This window comes from Rhopalosiphum padi, chromosome 2 (assembly GCF_020882245.1).
Source record: "Rhopalosiphum padi isolate XX-2018 chromosome 2, ASM2088224v1, whole genome shotgun sequence".
Lineage (NCBI taxonomy): Eukaryota > Metazoa > Arthropoda > Insecta > Hemiptera > Aphididae > Rhopalosiphum > Rhopalosiphum padi.
In genome coordinates this window covers 1,849,475-1,868,077 of record NC_083598.1, presented here as the reverse complement: position 1 = coordinate 1,868,077, position 18,603 = coordinate 1,849,475, and the positions used below count along the sequence as shown (strand labels likewise).

Sequence of the window (18,603 nt, the reverse complement as noted above, 5' to 3'; positions counted from 1 at the left end):
ATGGCTCATGATATGATATTGTATCGAAAGATATAAGTTTTTAAAAACGAATTGCTGTTACTAGTGATACTTATTAGGTTATTACTTAGTTATTACCACTTAGACGTAAAAACTGAAGAACTTTAACGAACAGTACCTATTTTTCTTCTTCTATAATATCATTTAATAATGTTAAAATGTTGTTATCGGATAGATCTTCCCAAACCAAAGCAAATGAAACTTCAAGCTACCATCAGCAAAGGTTAGAATATAGTCATTAATGTCTATAAAAAAAGGTGTTTTAAATAGTCTTGTTAATTTTGCCCGTCAGCTACATTAGTTATTACATAATTAGTAAAATCTTAACTTTGTGCTACTTAAAATATAAATATTAAATAATATATATTTTTAAATTTTTTTTATATTTTGTACCTATTTAATAAATTAACTGTGATCCATTGTTAAAGCCTTGTAAGGTCATCAGCTGGAAATCACTAGAAACTGAAATATATTGTTGTTTATTTTCAGTTTTTATGCAATTTTAAATGTGTTAGATGTATCTATTAAACATATTTCAATAAACCCTTATAAAAGGACAGACCAAAACAAACACTATCTCACTACACCATGTTCATGGTGTATGATAAACTAAAATCCTATACTTAAGATCAACTGCACTCAAAGTGATCTCCTTACAGTGTAGTTTGTTAAATTCCAGGACTTAAATTTCAATTATTAATTTTTTACTAAATATAATATTAAAAAAAAAGAATATTAATAATATAATAAATAGTAAATTGATGTTATGTAATAGATTGATAGGCAAAATATTATTTTGATATTATAATTTATAGTAATATGTCTATAGATTTTTGATCTTTTAATTGTTGAATTTTTTTTTAATGACATTTTATTTTTCAGAGAAATTAGACAACTTACATAATATGTGTAAAAATATTATCACAAATCAAGCTATAAACGATTTAAAAAAACTATTTGATGAAGGTGCTCTGATTTCAAGAATGTGCTGTAAAGTAAAAAATAAATTTCGTGGAGAGAAACTTTTTAGACGCCTTAAACAAGTAATTATCAGTTTTCTAGAAACACTAGCTAGGTATAAATTTAATTATTACTCAATATATTTTCTAATATTTTAGATCACTATTTATATAAAAAAAATCCATCAACTAAACATCTCTGAGGTTATATTAATTTTACTGTCAACATTTGACAATGGTATGCCAACAAAACAAGCTTGTCAATGGGTTGGTACTCGTATAATAGCAGTTCTAAGTCTGATCAATCAATTACAGCAATTCAGTGAAGGAACAGCTCAACTGATAGTGAAAGTGTTCCAAAATGGCCAATGTTGGTTAGAAATGAACCTTGCACTTGCTATGGTTAGTAGAGTGTGGATACTTACCAAATCGTTGCACAAATCGTTTTCACGATCCTATGAACATTTTAGACCTCTAGTGAATCAATTTAAAATGTCTGAAATCAAATGGCTATCAAATTTTGAATTACCTGAATGTTTAAATAATATATTAGAAAATAGTCAGAGGTAAATATACATAAATATTAAATACTCTATTACTTAAGTGAGATAGTGTAAAACTTTAGTAATAAATTATTTAATTATAGCGATTCAATTGTGGAACTTGTAGAAAGACCCGGGTCTGTTATGAGTCGTAAACCAGAACCAGAAGACCCAATTATAAAAAAAAGAAAAAGACCTGGAAAACGAAGTAGAATGTTACAAGAAAAACATAAAAATAAAATAAAAGTTGTTAAAAAACAAAAAATTAAATAACTATAATTTACAACCCTAATTTTTTTTTTTACATTTGCTCATTGTATTTTATTCATGTTAAGTCTTTTTTAAATGAATTACATTTTTTTTAAAAATATAATGAATTATTTTTAATTATTATAGCTATTATTTAAGTATTTCATCATTTATTCAATGTGTTTTTCTAAAAAAAAAAATGGTTATGAACGGAATATACAAATTTTAAAATTTATGTAAATTTTCATAATTTCAGTAATTAGCCATAAACACCTATGTTACCTAGACCCCTATGTTAATGTAGGACTACGTTAATATATTTTGCGAGACTATGGTATACAAAACAAATTGGATTAAATTTATTATGATTTTAAAATGTTTTAACTGTATACCTAGTTTGGTTATTGTAACTTCCATCTAGTTATTATGATTTTATTTATTTATAAGTAAAAATAAATACATAATAAACTATTAATAATTAAATTCAATTAAATCCAAATTTATGTAATAGGTGGTCATGTTGTAGTTTGAAAATTAGTTTTGCAGTGAAACTAATGAAAGCACAGATTAAAAACAAGTACTCTTATTTAACTTATGGTTAAAGGGTTAATTTTCATTAATATTTCACATTATGTATAAATGTATAATATAGATATCGATTTTATATGAAAATCAGAAAACATGAAGGTTTCAAATATCCTACGATGTGGTGTAGTATTTTTAAATTAATTAGTAATATTTTTATAAACTATAAAGAAGAATAATACATTTTAACTATATAAATACCAACTAAACCAAGTCGATCAACATTTCTTTCTAAAAAAATTGTATATTCTAGCCATATCTAGTAAATCTGAATGAGTACACTGAAATTTGACCAACGATAATGACTAGCCAAAATGAGGTCATTGTTCGTTGCCGACGCTTCCACTCCAGTTTTTGATAAAGACAGATCCAAAAAACATGTGGAAAAATGAAAATCCGTAACTTACAGCAGATGGACATGGTTGTCATGGATACACAAGTTTAGTTACCTATCTGAACAGATAGGTAAATAAATTAAAAAACAATATTACCTAGGGAACGAAAATTGTTTGTTTTTTTATTTGCTCATACCTTGAGTAATCATTAATCAGAAATTATAAAATACAAATTAAACATGATTTGCACAATGAATGTTAAGAAAAATAATAATTATTTAACATCTTACAGTGCGGCTCATAAATTGATACCTAACGTACCGTTCGAGAGCAATGTAAGAACGACTGAATTGTAAATTTTTAAATACCTATTGCAATATCTCAGCATTTTGATGTATCGAAATCGAATTATTGTGAAGCTTATTTAAATAATAATTCGTTTCGGTAACTGTAACTGTACAATTAATACGTGAAATTTATATTTATAAAATTTTAATTAGCAGTGGTGACTTACAAAAATTGTATGTATCCATAGAACAATAACATTTTTTTAACCAATCTATCCCAGAAATACACATAAATACATTTTTTTAACTTAAGTAGTTAAAAAATAAAATATACAAAGCATTTGTTAACAATTCATAACTACCCAGTAAGGCTGTACCCACCAATTTTTTGTTTTGGACAATTAATCCGAAATGTCTCTGTCGTGCCATCACTGTTACTTAACAAGAGTATATTTTAAAAGGGTCAACAAATCATTTTTTTTTTTTTTTTACTTAGGTATCATCACTGGACCCAGGAATTGAATCGAAACCCAATATTCCAGAGTTAAAACAATGGAATTATGACACGTCAACAAATGTTCATCATGGTTTTAAAATTAACGCAATGGACCCTATTCAGAAATCTACGAAATTAAATGTTAACCAAACACTGTACATGATGCCTCAGTTCGAAAAAGTACAAGACATAATAATTCATCAACTATTTTCAATGTTTGAAAATAAACTACAATTTTTATTGCAGTATTTGTCAAATCCTCCAAAACTGATGTACATACCACCAACTGAATACAATGATAATTATCTACAACCAAAATTGATGTCAAATATCGAACAATTACCTGCAACAATGATTTGTGTAAGATACATCATTAAATAATACATTAAGAAATTAATACCGGGCTGCATAAACATTAAAATAATATAGTCGTTAAACATTTAATAAATCCAAAAGTCATCTAACAATCACTTAAACATGATTAGTCTTTCAAATTTTAGTAAACCATTTAATAAATCTCAATTTTTTTTTATGTAACCTGGCATTGGAATTTAGTTATTATTGATAAATAGGGTCAAACAACACCGGTTGCTCAAAAACTTCTTGACACAATGGAAACGCTAAAAGTTAGTGATGCAGGAGCAATTAGAAAAGTAGACCCATATGTTAGCACTCAGAAATTAGATTACATTGAAATAAATCCAGTAAGTACCAAGTCATAGTTGTGTATTTTATTAACAGTTAAAATTAATAGAATAGTAAGAAATAATATTATAATATAATATACATTGATTTACATTTATAAATTTAATAAAATAAAATATTAGGATACAGCAAAACAATTAAATTCTAAACATTCAAAATTAAAACACATTAAACCAGCATACGAGCCATTTTATGATGAACCAATATTCAATCGACATAATACTATACGTTTACTGCCAAACACTTTAAAACATGTTCCACACAAGTAAATAAAATTTGCAAATTATTATTGAAATTAAATTTATTATGTAAATTGTGTTTTATTTGTTTTAGTGCTCTCATATCTGAGATGAGAGCATCATATAAAATACCATTTCATACATCAACATTAGTGAATACTGTTGAAATGCCAATATCCATTTCAAGGAATTTAACTTTGTCTCAATTATTGTCTGTACCTGGGATGTATACAAGTGAATACTCAAAAATTGGTGGACATTAATTATACACAAATTATATAATAGTAAAAAATTAAATAATTAAAAAAATATAATTTTACAATACTTGTCTTTTTTAGTACCTAATAAAAATAATGATGTTTTTGTAATCAAAAAAAATAAAAATTAATTACATTAAGTTTTTATATTAAAATCCTACGCAAAAATCACAAGTTAATTTACTGTGAACAATTCTATGTTTTAATCCAAATATTGTTTTAATATTTGTTGTAGTAGAGTCATGTCATAGTAATCAGCAATAGCTTTAAATGTCTTCAGATATGACATCATATCATTTCTGGGTATTACTGTTGTGTAACTACCAGCACATGAACAATAAGCATTGAGATTTTCCATTTTAATCTGTAAAACAATAATTTTGTTAAAAATAATTCATAGAAGTTAAAAACAAATATATTTATTATATACATACTGCTGAACATTTTGTACATTGCAGATCTTGTAGGGTATAGGCCATTACTTTTCTACCAAGAGCGTCGATCAAAAAATGTTCAATTAGCATATTATCATAACAACTATTGCAATTAGGACATAGCCATGTTTTTCTAAAAATATAATTTATGTACTCATTTTTTTTTTTATTAATTGATTTAATATTATTGGTATTAATTCTAAACAGTTAACATACTTTCCATCAACTACACTTCGATGAGAATCTTTACACAAATCTATGTCTCGGCAATGATTACAACTTTTACAGATTACTTCAGGTAATGTCCAAGAAAGACACGGATCTGTCCAATCAGCTTCATCACTAAAATTACCAACACCAATTAAGCGTAAAAGATTTTTTCTTAACTTCATGATATCATCTTCAATTCCAAAATCCAGTGAAAGTACCTAAAATATATTTGTCGCGTAAATTAAATTGAATTAAATACTTCTGAAAGAAAACAACTCACTTTGCAAACAGTCTTCACAAATTGCAGAGCTGGATTTAAATGTTTTCCTTTATTTTGTAAGAATGGTGAAAGGGTTTCTTGGAGTTCTACATCCAACACTGGATATTTTTTATAAATTTTTTGTGTTATTCTATTTAAAACATTATTTTATAATTATTGTCAAATTACATAGGGTAGAATAATTTAATAAATGCATTTTATTTACGAGAATAATCTTGTTGTTAGTTCATCTGAAATTACAGTTTTTGCATATTCTGCTACACTTTCACATGACGCAACACCTAACATGTTACTTTGGGTAATTTGTGATAATGATTCTGATATACGTTTCAATGTTACAGAATCAATTGATCGCATGTGTTTATAAATTGCACTCATGTAAACAGCAATTGTTTCTTCAAAATGTTTACGAGCATGACAAACATTGGGTAAAAACTCAGATATATTCCAATTCATTTCAATTCCCACCTAAAATAAATAATAAATTACATGAATTTTTTTTTTTTTTTTTAATTCAAAATTACTTCTTCAATGTCAGGTCCAGGTGCTTTGTGTTCTTTGAGAAGATGTTCAACGTCTTCATTTGACATATCAATGATATCACCCATTGCTTCTTTTAATTTATCAGAAAACTTGGCTTTTACTCCAGAATAATTCCACTGTTTAAAATGTTAAAGAAATTATAAGGTGTTAAACAATATTAACAATGGTTAAACAAATTAACTTTACCAAATCTAGCCACATCAAATATTCCCAACATGGTCCTAATGATATTTGTAAGCTGTGAAACAATTCTTTGTTGGTAATGTTTTGTACAACATAGCGCACATAAAAAATTGCATCTTCAAGTGATTTTTTTTTTGTACAAATGACTATTTTATTGAAGTTGGCAAATATTATAGTAGAACCAAGTCGTTTAAATTCTGCAATTAACTATATAAAAAAATAGTAAGTATTAGTATTAGTCATATTTTCTAACTGAAAAAAAAGATTTTTAAAATAATATAATACATACTTGCATAAACAGTTTTCTCATCAAACTGTAAAGTGTTTTGCGTAAAGCAGGATCATACAATAATGCATTTGGTGATCTTAACCACCTAAAGAATAATTTTAAAAAAATGATAACCCATTACTAAATAGTATAAAAACTCAGCTATTTGTTTAATAAGTAATATAGTAGTTTGACATATTTAATTATATTTATATTACCTATAAAAATGTACCATTTGAAAATCAGCAAATCGATTTTTGTGCAGCACTACATCACGAAACCAAACATTTACCATGGACCGTAAAACTCGAAATGCAGCTGAACACAATGCTATTTCATCATAAGTTGGTGTTACATATGTTCCACCATCCATTATTTCTTCAAGAGAAGCTTGAGGTATTTGATCAAATGCAACACCAGCACTTGTGCCTAAAATATATATTGATAGAAAATGTTTAATTACATAAATACAATTTAAAAAAGGCATTTAATACTTTCAAATAAATAAATCATTATTAATATAGCTGTGACTCCTTTATAAAACAAAAATATGAATAATTTGTTGATTATATATTATATACCTTCAAAATCATGAATATGATGTGACTGTAACAATGTTGTGACAGGTAAGGCATCAATTTCAAGTTCTATACAATAAGAAGTATAACAGCCTTCATTATTGACCAGCATACTTGAACTTTCTTCAGAGTCCATTAACATTCTAAATAAAAAACAATATTAATAGGTAAAAAACATAGGCAATAAGAAAATGCGAAATATGCTTTATCATATTACGTTATTCATACAAATAGGGTTTATTTACCTATTGTCATCTGTTTCTCGACCACCTAAATCAGGTTTATCGGTTTCTGAAATCCATAATACAAAATTGTGTTTCATCAAGTGTCTAGCAAAGAAAATATCTGATGCAAATAATGTTACATCCGCTGGTAAATTTCCAAGAGGTATTTGTAAGTATCTGCATTGTTCTAACATAATATTTATGTTTTCTGGACTATTTAAATAGTGGTTAACAATCAAGCTACACCCTAAACGTTGCCATTCCATTTGAGCGTACATAGAGGCAGTAGAGTCTTGTACGTGGAGAGTTACCACCGGGAATTCAGTCATTATTGGAATATTGGACATCAATACTTGACTGTCTAAATTTGAATAAAAAATTAATGGTTTAAAAAAACACATTTTATTGGTTTTTTTTTTTATTACCTATTGGGGACTGAACCACCAGCATCGTAGGTCCTCGTTTTTCATCCCTATACGATTGAAGAGTTCTCTGTATTTGTCTGTAAACTTGCCTTTCTTCTGTTTCTATTCTAACTTCAAAAGTTACATCAGATGGAGGAATACTTGATTCGTTGTGTCCACGAGAAATTCTTAAAACATCAAATTAAAGAAACAAATTAAATTTAAAAAAATTTTAAATCGATTATTATTACAAATTATTACTTGTTATTATGTTCTTTGCTATACAAAGTGTTTAAATTTGCCATCCGATTTGTACGAACAGTATCTGTGACCCAAACAAACGCTTTTTTATTAGGTGTTAAAAACAATGCATACATGGCACGTAAACCAGTCGGTGCTTTATTGCAATACAAAAATATATCTTTTATTGAACTCTAAATAAATTATTAAAATAAAATATATGTATTAATCAATTGATATATTGACTTGATTTAATGAAGAAAAAAATTATACAAACGTTGGATAAATATTTATGAGACACTTGTTTCATTTGTTCTAATGAAAAATTTCCAAGATCCGGCAATGCGGCCATTTTTTTTGCTGCTTCCAAAGTTACAGAACACACACATCCAAGGTTTAATAAAGCCCTTAATTCTGGTGTAACTTTAGTTTCATAAATTCCTTCAACGCCAGGTTTGGATAGGTTACACATAAAATTACTAAACAAATATTTAGTTTAAAATAATTTTAAGACCAGAATATAAAATTCACTTACTCTTTGGTTTCACCAAAATCTTTTTCCAAAACCGTGTACTGGTATAAGTTTAAAACTGGTCTGGCCCTAGGCAATATCATATTCACTTTAATACATCCAATATATTTTTCACTGTCATCAATCTCAGGTTGCCTTTGATTCACATAAAAGAATCTAGGTATATTCATTCGAATATTGTGTAACTCATCTCCAATCATGGCCCAAAGTTTTAGAACACCGGGTTCACCAGATTGACACACCTGTATAATTTGCCAGGGTTGACTTAGTAATGTTTGCTGTGCTCGTCTTAAAAATCCTCCTAGCGTACCAGCTCGTCCTTTAGGTACATGGATCTGATCGTCTCGCAAACGTTTACCAGGTTTACCAATAATTTTAGCTCTCATTTCAAGTTGCCAATTCCATTTTTTCTTTTGATACACAATCCAATTCTAAAAACATTATATTTAACTATAAAATAGAGAAGATTACTTGAATATTTTTAATATTTTCTATTGTTATAATTTATTATCTAGGTAAACAAATAAAATACTTAAATAATACTGTTTTTAAATTAATTATACCTAGAAAAAATAAGCAATATTTTATTTTAAAATGTATATGAACCTGAATATCACTAGCTGGAGGTGGAGGTCCTAAAGCTTCCTTCCAGTTTCTAGCATCAATCGGAGAAGGATCACGTTTACGCTTTTTGGTTACCATTGGTCTTGGTCTAATGTCTACATGGTTATTATCTTCGTTTTCTCCAAAATCTTCTATATCTTGAAGTGCGTGTTGTTCAGTTAAATTTTCTTGCACATGCATTGGCGCTGCTTGAAACATAGTTGTTATTTTTCTTTGCTTTAATGGATCAGCTTTCATCAACATTTTTTTATGTAACCAATCAGGATGTTTAACTCTTGGAACTGGATTAGCAATCTAAAACAAATTTGAGAATAATATCGGTTACTTGTAGATTTATTTTTAATTTATAAAGCAATAAAATATCACTTACTCCCTGTAAAGTTGCTGGAATAGTAATGATTTTCTGAATTGTGCCACTTAAACGTTCTATATAATAATCCCAATCAAGAACATCACGAATGTCAATATCATCAATTGAATGGTCACCAAGCCATCTTCTTAAATAATGTCTCTTCACACTTAACTCAGATTGAAATATAGCTAATGGTATAGCTCTTTGTGTAACTGGAGTACCTTCTGGTTTTTTGGAAATTATAAAACGACAAGCAAGTCCTTTGTCTTTCACCATTTGATCGCCTAAAAATTCAGCTAAACGTTTAGCTGTAGATATAGAAGTCGATTTTTGAGCTCCATAATCTTCAAGTTTACGGCTCATAGAACGATTTTCTGATATCAGTTCGAACAATTCAGAATCTGGCATGTTTTTACCCTATAAGAAAATATTTTTTGATTTTTTTATTCAATAAAAATTTTAAAGTTTAATTATTTTATGCTCACTTTGGAGTATAAAACATCCAGCCAATAATCAGCAACAGTTGCCACACTTTCATAACATTTTTCTAATGTATCACCTTTTAAGAAGGCTTCAAATACTGATGACTGAAAAATCTTAATAATTTGAAGTTCTCCCCTTCTTTTAACTTCAAATCTATCAAAAGTAAAAAGCTCATTTAAAAAATTAAAATTAAAAAATTTAGTCTTACATACCCTTTCAATTCTGCTAGTGATTTATCTAAATTGAACACAGCATAACGCTTTTTTAGTTTTTTTCCTTCTTCTTTAGAAGCTGGTAAGACCATTGCTAAATAAGGACCATCGACTTCAAAGAAAATAGAATTTTCACTTCTTTGTTCATAAACTAGATTTTTTGAATCCACTAAATCATGATAGATATGATTGGTGAAATGATCCTAAAAAAAGTTGTGTTTATTATTTATTAATTAAGTAAATATAATTATAAGATAAGTTCCACTAACTTTGACCATTGAATTTAAAACTGCATTTGGAAAAGATATAGTAAATTTAGGTTTTTTCGCATGTGTTGACTCAATATTAAAATTTTCAGGAAATGTTGATGGAAGTATACACCATATACCATCAGTATCTAATTCTAGAGGACGACCAATTTTCTCAATTATTTCACGAGCTTTTGTAATTATAGCAGCACCAGTACAACACACTATTCCAGCCATTTCCATGCTATGCCAACGTGCACTATTAATGAAACAATACAAATAATTTTTTTAACAAATTTATTTAACTCTGTAGCTTAAGATCAAATTGAATTGAAAACCCATCTCAGGGGTATACCCCGAATTTGATTATAGAGAAGGGAGAAAATTTATAAATTTATATTTTAATACATATTAAATTATAATTAATAAAAATTTGTCAATATTTTTGACAAGAACATAAATTGTAAGAGATCTCTTTAAAAAATAAACTTTTTAAATATTTAAAGTACATACATTATTATGAAAAAACTATTTAAAATAAATAGTAAAATAAAAGTGATATGTTATATTAATGAGTTATTTTAAATAAACCATAACTAATTACCCTTTTCTCATGACATAACCATAAAATGAGTTAAGGATACACTTGTGAGCTAACTGTAATGAATCATATAATATTTCACGGTTTTTAGCTGATTTAATTTCAACGGGATCACCAATTGCTATTGCTTCAGATATTTGTTTTTTAGCAACTTTGCAAAGCCCTTTATACTCATAACGTCTATCCCTGAATGCTCGTACTGTATCAACGTAAAAAGAATTTTCTTTTTGACAAATAGTTGTAGAACGTTCTTCAATTTTGGTTACATGAGTTTTTTTGTAGACTTTGCGACAATATTCAGTCAAACGTTTCTTTTCCCAAGTGGCTCTTTCGTCTCGCCTCAGTTGGTGAAATGCTCTAGGAGGGTCATTAGGAAATTGACCAGGGAACTTTTCAGTTTCTAATTGCTGTTGGATACGTTGAAACTCGGTTCTTGAGGCAGGCACTAATTATAAAATAAGTAAATATTATGATCATTAAATAGTTTAACAATAAATTATAACATACTAAGTTCTCCTCTCCATTGCCAAGTCATAGTTCTTTGGCACTTAGCACCTGGAATATTAAAATCGCAGGCAGCACAAATTTCTTCATTAACCATAGCCGAAGGCTGTAATCGATTTGTAAGTATAATATTAGGATACATAGCACCAACATCTAAATGATATATTAATGGTTTCAATAATGGATAAGGATCTGCTTTTAGGGCTTCCAACTTTTTAACAACATCTTCTAATATTTCATTTAAATTTGTTACACTATCCATAGGAACTTTTTCTTCTTCTTCAATTGCAAATCTAAATATTTCAGATGATTTCTCAATAAGCATATCAAAAGCTGATGTATCTAATCTAAATCTACAAGGTATGTCAGCTCGAAATACACCAGATTCTAATGCTTCCACATGGCCACCAACATAAGTCTCTTGATCTAATACATGACCATCATCACTAAGTTTATTTAGTTCTTGTTCTTGTTTATTTGGAAAGATAATATTCGCATGAAATGCTTCTACCATCAAAAGACTTTCACATAATGTTCCAGAACCTTTTCTTAAAACCTAAAATTAATACATCTTGCATAAATACTCATTCTAAAAGTAAAATTATTATTCCAAGTTCTTTTATTGTGTAATATATTAATTGAATTAAATATTTATTCAATAATTTAACCGATAATAATAAACAATGTATATTTTAAGTACTAAATGTTAGTTTAAATCTGATAATATTTAAATAAATAAATAAATAAAAGACTAATTATTACTTATTAGTTCTACTTTTGGGAGTTTTTTATATAAATTAAAAAAAACTGTGTGTTGTAATAACTTCTATAAAAACTATAATTTAAAAGTGTAAGATTAAAACTAAATCTTTTGTTATATAAGAATTAATTTACTAATTTAAGACTAATACACTTGTGTTGGGATAATCAACATTGTTAAAGTTATAACTAAAAATAAAATCTTACACAGATAAATTAAAAATTAATTAGTTTAAACAGTGTTAAAATATGTTACAATGCAATATGTCATTCTTGTTTACCGAATTTTGGTCCACTATTTAGAGGAAGTGGGGGAATGAAAAAATGAACAATATCAAAATATATCAAACAAAAGGTATGTACAATGTATATAGTTATATTATTTATGTGTATGAACATACTTTTATGTTTTTATTTAAAACTTTAGCTTATTTATAATAATATTTTGATAACATTTCAACAGATACACCGAATAAGATGATCATTACCTATGACGGATAATATAAATTGTACTAGTATAACAATATGTTAAAATGTACATTGAAATAAAATATATGTAGATAATAATTACGATAAAATGTATCAAAATTTAGCCATAAAAGTGTCTATTATTTAAAATGACCCATATTTAGAGATTTTCCTATAAATAAGTAGTAAAAATATACCCATCATAAAAACATAATGGATAATTTGCTAAAATTTAGCTATTACAACAGAAGACATGTGACATTTTGACATGTCATTAATATTATTTTATTTACCTTTAGAAGTTGTAATTGGGTAATAGGAAAATGTAATAACAACTATCAATATTTAATATGTCAATCAAAAATTAAATTAATTTTCTATCAATAATTATTAATAATTTTAACCCTTGTTCAATCATCACCTTAATGTTACTTGATGCATTTAATTATTTATAATTATTGGATCTTTACTTAAAACTCCTACATAATTTTAAAATGGGGACAAAATTATTATATAAAAGACCAACAACAGTTGACACCAATCAGTTCACCACCTTTCTGCAAACCATATATACACTAATTTAAACATTCATTCAAGGTATGTAATTTTTTTAATTTTAAGCCATAGTATTATAAGGATGGTACTTTAGTTTGATATTTAAAAATTGTATTTGATTATTACTTAGATTTTACAACTTTTAAACAATTTTTTTTATACTATTTAGAATAAAATGAAGATCACAGTATACTTAAGTGTACTCCTCTTGACAATAGTTATCAAAACTGTAATGGTCAATTCTATCCTACAACTACCACCACAACAATATTGTGGTTCTAAATTGGCAGACATAATGCAAATTGTATGTAATAAAAAGTACAATGGACCAACAAATGGAAAAAAACGAAATGAGATTGGTAAGTCCATAATATGTATTTAAACTAACCTATAAGAATAATAAGTAATTAAATTCAAAATAAAGTCATTTTTGTTAATTCAAGTATTTATGAGTTATTGTACAAAACGTACAAATTTTTAAAACTTTTAATAAAATAAAATATATCCATATAAATTTAAACATAATATAATTGTAAAAAAAATAATTAAATTCTAGCATATTTTAGCTTTTTAAATATAAATTTAAATACAAATATTATGTAAAATATTATTACTAACTTTTTTTTATGCACTTCAATATATTGTTAAATGTTACTTTGATACTTGCTGTTACACAAAATATTTATAATAATGTTATTTATGATATTTCAAAAATTATTGATTATTCAGTATTGTTGTGAATTGTATTCTAATTATATTATCAAACCAAATGATAAATGATACCTCAAACAATGTCTTATAACTTAAAATGAAAGAACTAAGTTTTATTTAAAAATTATTTCTTAGTGAAAGGTTTTAACAATTATTTACTTTTAGTTCACTGAGAAGATTATAAAACATTTTAAGATGATTTTGTTCTAATAGAATTGTAACAGAGAAAAAAATGTATTTATTAAGTACAATATTCAACATTTGATTATTAAAATAATAACTTTAATATTTTATTAATAGATTCAGATGCATGGGATTACAAAGACCTAGAAGACTATAATGCAATTGACTACCCATACCAACCAAGGCAAGAAGCAATGTTATTTATGCCCACACGTATAGTACGCTCTTCTAAAAGAACTATCATTGATGAATGCTGTCGCAGACCATGTTTAGTAGCTGAATTAAAAACTTATTGTGCTAACTAAGATTAATAGATTTAAATGTTTTTAAATGCTAAATAAAGTTTAAATACTATTATATAAATGTAATATTTATTAAAATCCATACCTCATCAGGCTCCATTGGGATGATTGTGCATAAAGCAAATATGAAAGGATGAACATATTTCATATATAAATAATAAGTAGCAACAGCATCTGACACTGAATAATTAGAAAGTACTTGAGGTTCATCTGTTGCTAGTCGACACATATCTTCTGGATCAAGCTCAACAGGGTCATAACGTAATTTGGCTTTAGCAACAGCTTTTAAATTTTGTGATCCTACTGGAAGATAAGAATCTCGTTTTACCCAACTGAAAAATTAAAATAGTCAATATTATAACATAAAACCTTAACAAATTATTGATAACGCCTACAAAAATACTCTTAAATATCTTAATATTGAATTCAAACATCAAAGTTTTAACTTGTAGTAAAAAAAATTGGATGTTTTATTAAAATACTTTCATATATTTTATTTCTATATGTATTACAATTTTAAATTTTAGAAACCTTGTTTAATCTAACCTAACCTTGTTTAAAGACATTATTCATGTTAAAAAATAATTTTTACAAAATAATATAAAACAAATATATAGTTTACCTATATTTAATTAAACATAAACTTAATTTGTTTCCTACCATAAACAATCCATATGCATAGCTGGGCGACAACTATATACTCCAGTTGGATTTTTAGAAAATCCTATTTCTTGTGACATATTTAAATCGTGAACTGCTGCTCGAGTTTCTACAAATGGCCAATCAAAAAAGTCACCGTTGTATGTTACTATTATATGAGGGCGAACCTCCATTACGTGCTCAAAAAAGCGATTTATCAAAGCAGCTTCGTCAGGTTCATTAAAAACAGTGAATAAACCTAAAATTTACATATATTAGAAATCATAATAACAGTATTTACAGTGAAGCTAGTGAATTACCTTCAAATTCTGGCGTTGGTGTGTACTCAAAATCAACAACATCTGCAGATATAATTTCCCGATTATTAATTAAATATCCTTGACCATCAATCATATATGAAATCATCATAATTTGATCAGTATTTGCATCAGGAAATTTAAGTGGAAGTTTTGTGGTTTCAATATCAAATGCTAAGACAATCATATCAGGACGGTCTATAATATCATCACGGTGAGTAAATATAGCTTGGTTATAAGGTCCACGGCATTGAACTGTATACCACAATCCAGTAAATATTTTTAGATCTGTAGATACTCGGACATGATATACAACATCATACTCTCTAGAAAAATACTAAATATTTTATTATATTTTCATATAAAACCAAGTTTTTCTTATAACAATTAAAAAAAAATATTGTAAAATCAATTGATTATAATTGAAATAAAAACATTTTTTATTTAAAATATTACGATTTTTATATGATAAAATTATATAATTAGTAGTTAATAAGTGAAGTATAAAATGAATTTAAAATTTTGTGAGTATAATAGTAAATTCTTAATAATATATCAATCATATTTATTATACATATAAATATAAAATAATTTAATGTATAACCTGATATCAATTATATTTTCCATATGATCAACTTGCTTCTTTGATGTGGCTACTTCAGATAAATTAGCTAAAGATTCTGTCAACATTTCTGTGTAATAGGAATTATTTTTTAGTGCCATTCGATTTTTACGTACTGCTGGCATTATAGCTTGGCGCATTTTATTCATTTCAGTAACTGTCGCAAATGAAATTTTTATATATCTTTGTTGTAAACCAATAAGATGATTTGGCTAAAAACATAATATTAGAAACGATAAATAAAGATAAAATGGCTATGAATTATAATATATACATTCATCCAATAATTACCAAGTCTAGGTCTTCTTTCATTACAGTGTCAATACTTGTAAAACTACCAGCAAACTTTTTACTTATATAAGCAACAACTTCTTGAACATATTCTTTTTTAGCTAAAAGATAAAAATAAGGTTGAAATGGTTGCGTGACTCTAAATCGAGATCCATCATCTTGTATAAAATAATAATCAACAGCAGCTACCAAACGTTTATCTTCATCAACAATTTCCGTCTACAAAAAATATTATTAATTATCATCAGTAATAACTTATATCAAAAAATATAATGCTTTTAATACAAATACTATTTACGCTATGCATGTTGATGAGATAACCAGTATGTTCTTGGTAATCTTTAACACGAACAAAACCATATTTATTGTCAATTAAATCATTTTCTATGGATTGTTTCAACCGAACGTCATTGGAATCTTCTTTAAATTGACTTAATAAAAAAATATTAAAAATATAAAATTAAAATTAAATGCATATTAATATATTATTATACATGACTTATAAGATCCATAGTTATGTACATACTTAAAATATGACTTCTCTAAGGGTTTAACAAAACGACCTGTATTTGCAGGAGCCATATTTGCATATTACAATTTAAACGATACAAGCCCTGTCAATACACAATATTAAAATACTAAATTACTGAATTAGCTAAAAAAAATATTGAAATAAACTATAAAGAATACATTTATTATAGACAATTACTATTATAAATAATTTTATTATTATGATAATACATTGAACAAATTGGCGGGAATTATTATCATGGATGAAACATGTTTTATTGATAACATTTTGATATTGGGCGGGAAAAAGATAAAATATGAAACTATAGACACAAAAATAATATTTAATTCATTTATATTTTCATTAATTTTGTTTGTATGAATAAAGTTTTTCATGTCACAAATTTAATTAGTTGTATAATAAAAAACTACAGCTCATGTTTTTTTCAATATTTCCTTGACATATTTTTTATTTAAAATTTGTAAATCGTTTGATAAAAACGTTTAATTTCCATCGCTAACAAGTAAACAGAAATGTTGATTTTTATATATTTATATAAATTAGTTATCAACTGATTTGGGTTAATACAACTTAATTTAAAGTTATTGGTTAAAGTGATTGTTTAGAAAATCGTATTTATTTGAGCCTCCTTTGTTTCTGAAATATGTTCTTCATTTTTATAGTTTTGAACGATTCCAACAGCACTATTAGTACTTTTAATAAATTAATCTACTTGTAATAATTTAATTATATGATTTTGAAATTTATAAATTAATAAGACAATTTCTTGAGAATATAATTATATACACATAATTTCCAAATCTAATGTATAAACCGATATTCTTAAATCGAGTTTTTATTAGCATAATATAAATAGTTATATAGAACTACAAATATTTTCTAAATTTCTTGAACTATTCTTTAGCTGCTGATCACTAATCTAAAATCTAGTAGGTACTCTATTAACTTTCAAAAATATTATACCTATTACCTAGACACCTAGTTAAGCACTTATATTTTTTAGTTTATTTTGATTTTTTGGCAATCTGATGTATAAATATAAAGCATAAATACTACCTGCCTATAGACTATATATTATATTACATTCTTTAAAATTATTGGTAGCAGTTATATTTTGTATTGAAACATTGGCAGTTATAGCTATTTTCGATGGTTCATACAATGTCAACTATATAAATATCAAAGGATATTTACTTTTAAAACGTTAGGCTACTCCGTTTTTTTTTTACCTAGAATAGAACACTGACACTATCACTCACCACAAATAACACCAATTCTGTTGAAGAAATGTCTTATCAAAGTCACATTTATGAAAGCATACCTACTCGGATAGTCGGATAAACTAGACATTTATTAACAATAATCAAAGCTACTTAATTGATTATCAGGCTCAACGTGATCAAACAATTTAAATACAGAGTTGTCATTAAATATTAAAGATTATATATTTATATGATGACATAATATGATTAGCGTGAAAGAAAGCTTCCTCCCGCATTGTGATATACCTTACTTAATTATTTATTTATTAGTTTATCAGTTGGTGACTGGCGAGGAGGGTTATCTGGAATAAAAAGGGAGGTCATGTTTTTTTTTATTAAAGGGTTAATATTGATGATTAATTTATAATAA

At 26.4% G+C, this 18,603-nt stretch overlaps 3 protein-coding genes across 4 annotated transcripts; 2 read left to right on the top strand and 1 right to left on the bottom strand.

The window, feature by feature from the left end:
- The first annotated feature begins 15 nt into the window (after positions 1-15).
- Positions 16-4,678, top strand: LOC132923440 (uncharacterized). 2 transcript variants are annotated; one of them, XM_060987431.1, is made up of 8 exons: positions 16-241; positions 901-1,061; positions 1,137-1,379; positions 3,472-3,651; positions 3,718-3,831; positions 4,044-4,175; positions 4,299-4,441; positions 4,510-4,678. In XM_060987431.1, the coding sequence occupies exons 1-8, from the start codon at positions 169-171 to the stop codon at positions 4,676-4,678; spliced, it is 1,215 nt and encodes a 404-aa protein (XP_060843414.1). In that variant the 5' UTR covers positions 16-168. The 2 variants fall into 2 exon arrangements, with proteins under 2 accessions (XP_060843414.1, XP_060843415.1); XM_060987432.1 differs by lacking the exons at positions 16-241; positions 901-1,061; positions 1,137-1,379 and adding an exon at positions 1,817-3,023.
- Positions 4,665-17,142, bottom strand: LOC132923438 (DNA polymerase epsilon catalytic subunit 1). Its single transcript, XM_060987428.1, has 29 exons — positions 16,966-17,142; positions 16,738-16,870; positions 16,440-16,658; positions 16,131-16,360; positions 15,530-15,852; positions 15,231-15,468; positions 14,656-14,902; positions 11,596-12,148; positions 11,092-11,533; positions 10,509-10,746; positions 10,240-10,442; positions 10,030-10,180; positions 9,563-9,961; positions 9,175-9,486; positions 8,572-8,999; positions 8,314-8,515; positions 8,058-8,230; positions 7,818-7,984; positions 7,414-7,753; positions 7,172-7,311; positions 6,809-7,019; positions 6,612-6,696; positions 6,326-6,529; positions 6,121-6,255; positions 5,802-6,064; positions 5,597-5,726; positions 5,323-5,534; positions 5,107-5,239; positions 4,665-5,036 (listed from the first exon to the last, which is right to left on the bottom strand). Exons 1-29 carry the CDS (start codon positions 17,019-17,021, stop codon positions 4,875-4,877), a joined length of 6,729 nt encoding a protein of 2,242 aa, XP_060843411.1. The 5' UTR covers positions 17,022-17,142; the 3' UTR covers positions 4,665-4,874.
- On the top strand, positions 13,316-14,631 carry LOC132921132 (insulin-like). Its single transcript, XM_060983984.1, has 3 exons — positions 13,316-13,416; positions 13,544-13,733; positions 14,386-14,631. The coding sequence occupies exons 2-3, from the start codon at positions 13,550-13,552 to the stop codon at positions 14,571-14,573; spliced, it is 372 nt and encodes a 123-aa protein (XP_060839967.1). The 5' UTR covers positions 13,316-13,416; positions 13,544-13,549; the 3' UTR covers positions 14,574-14,631.
- Positions 17,143-18,603: the final 1,461 nt, after the last annotated feature.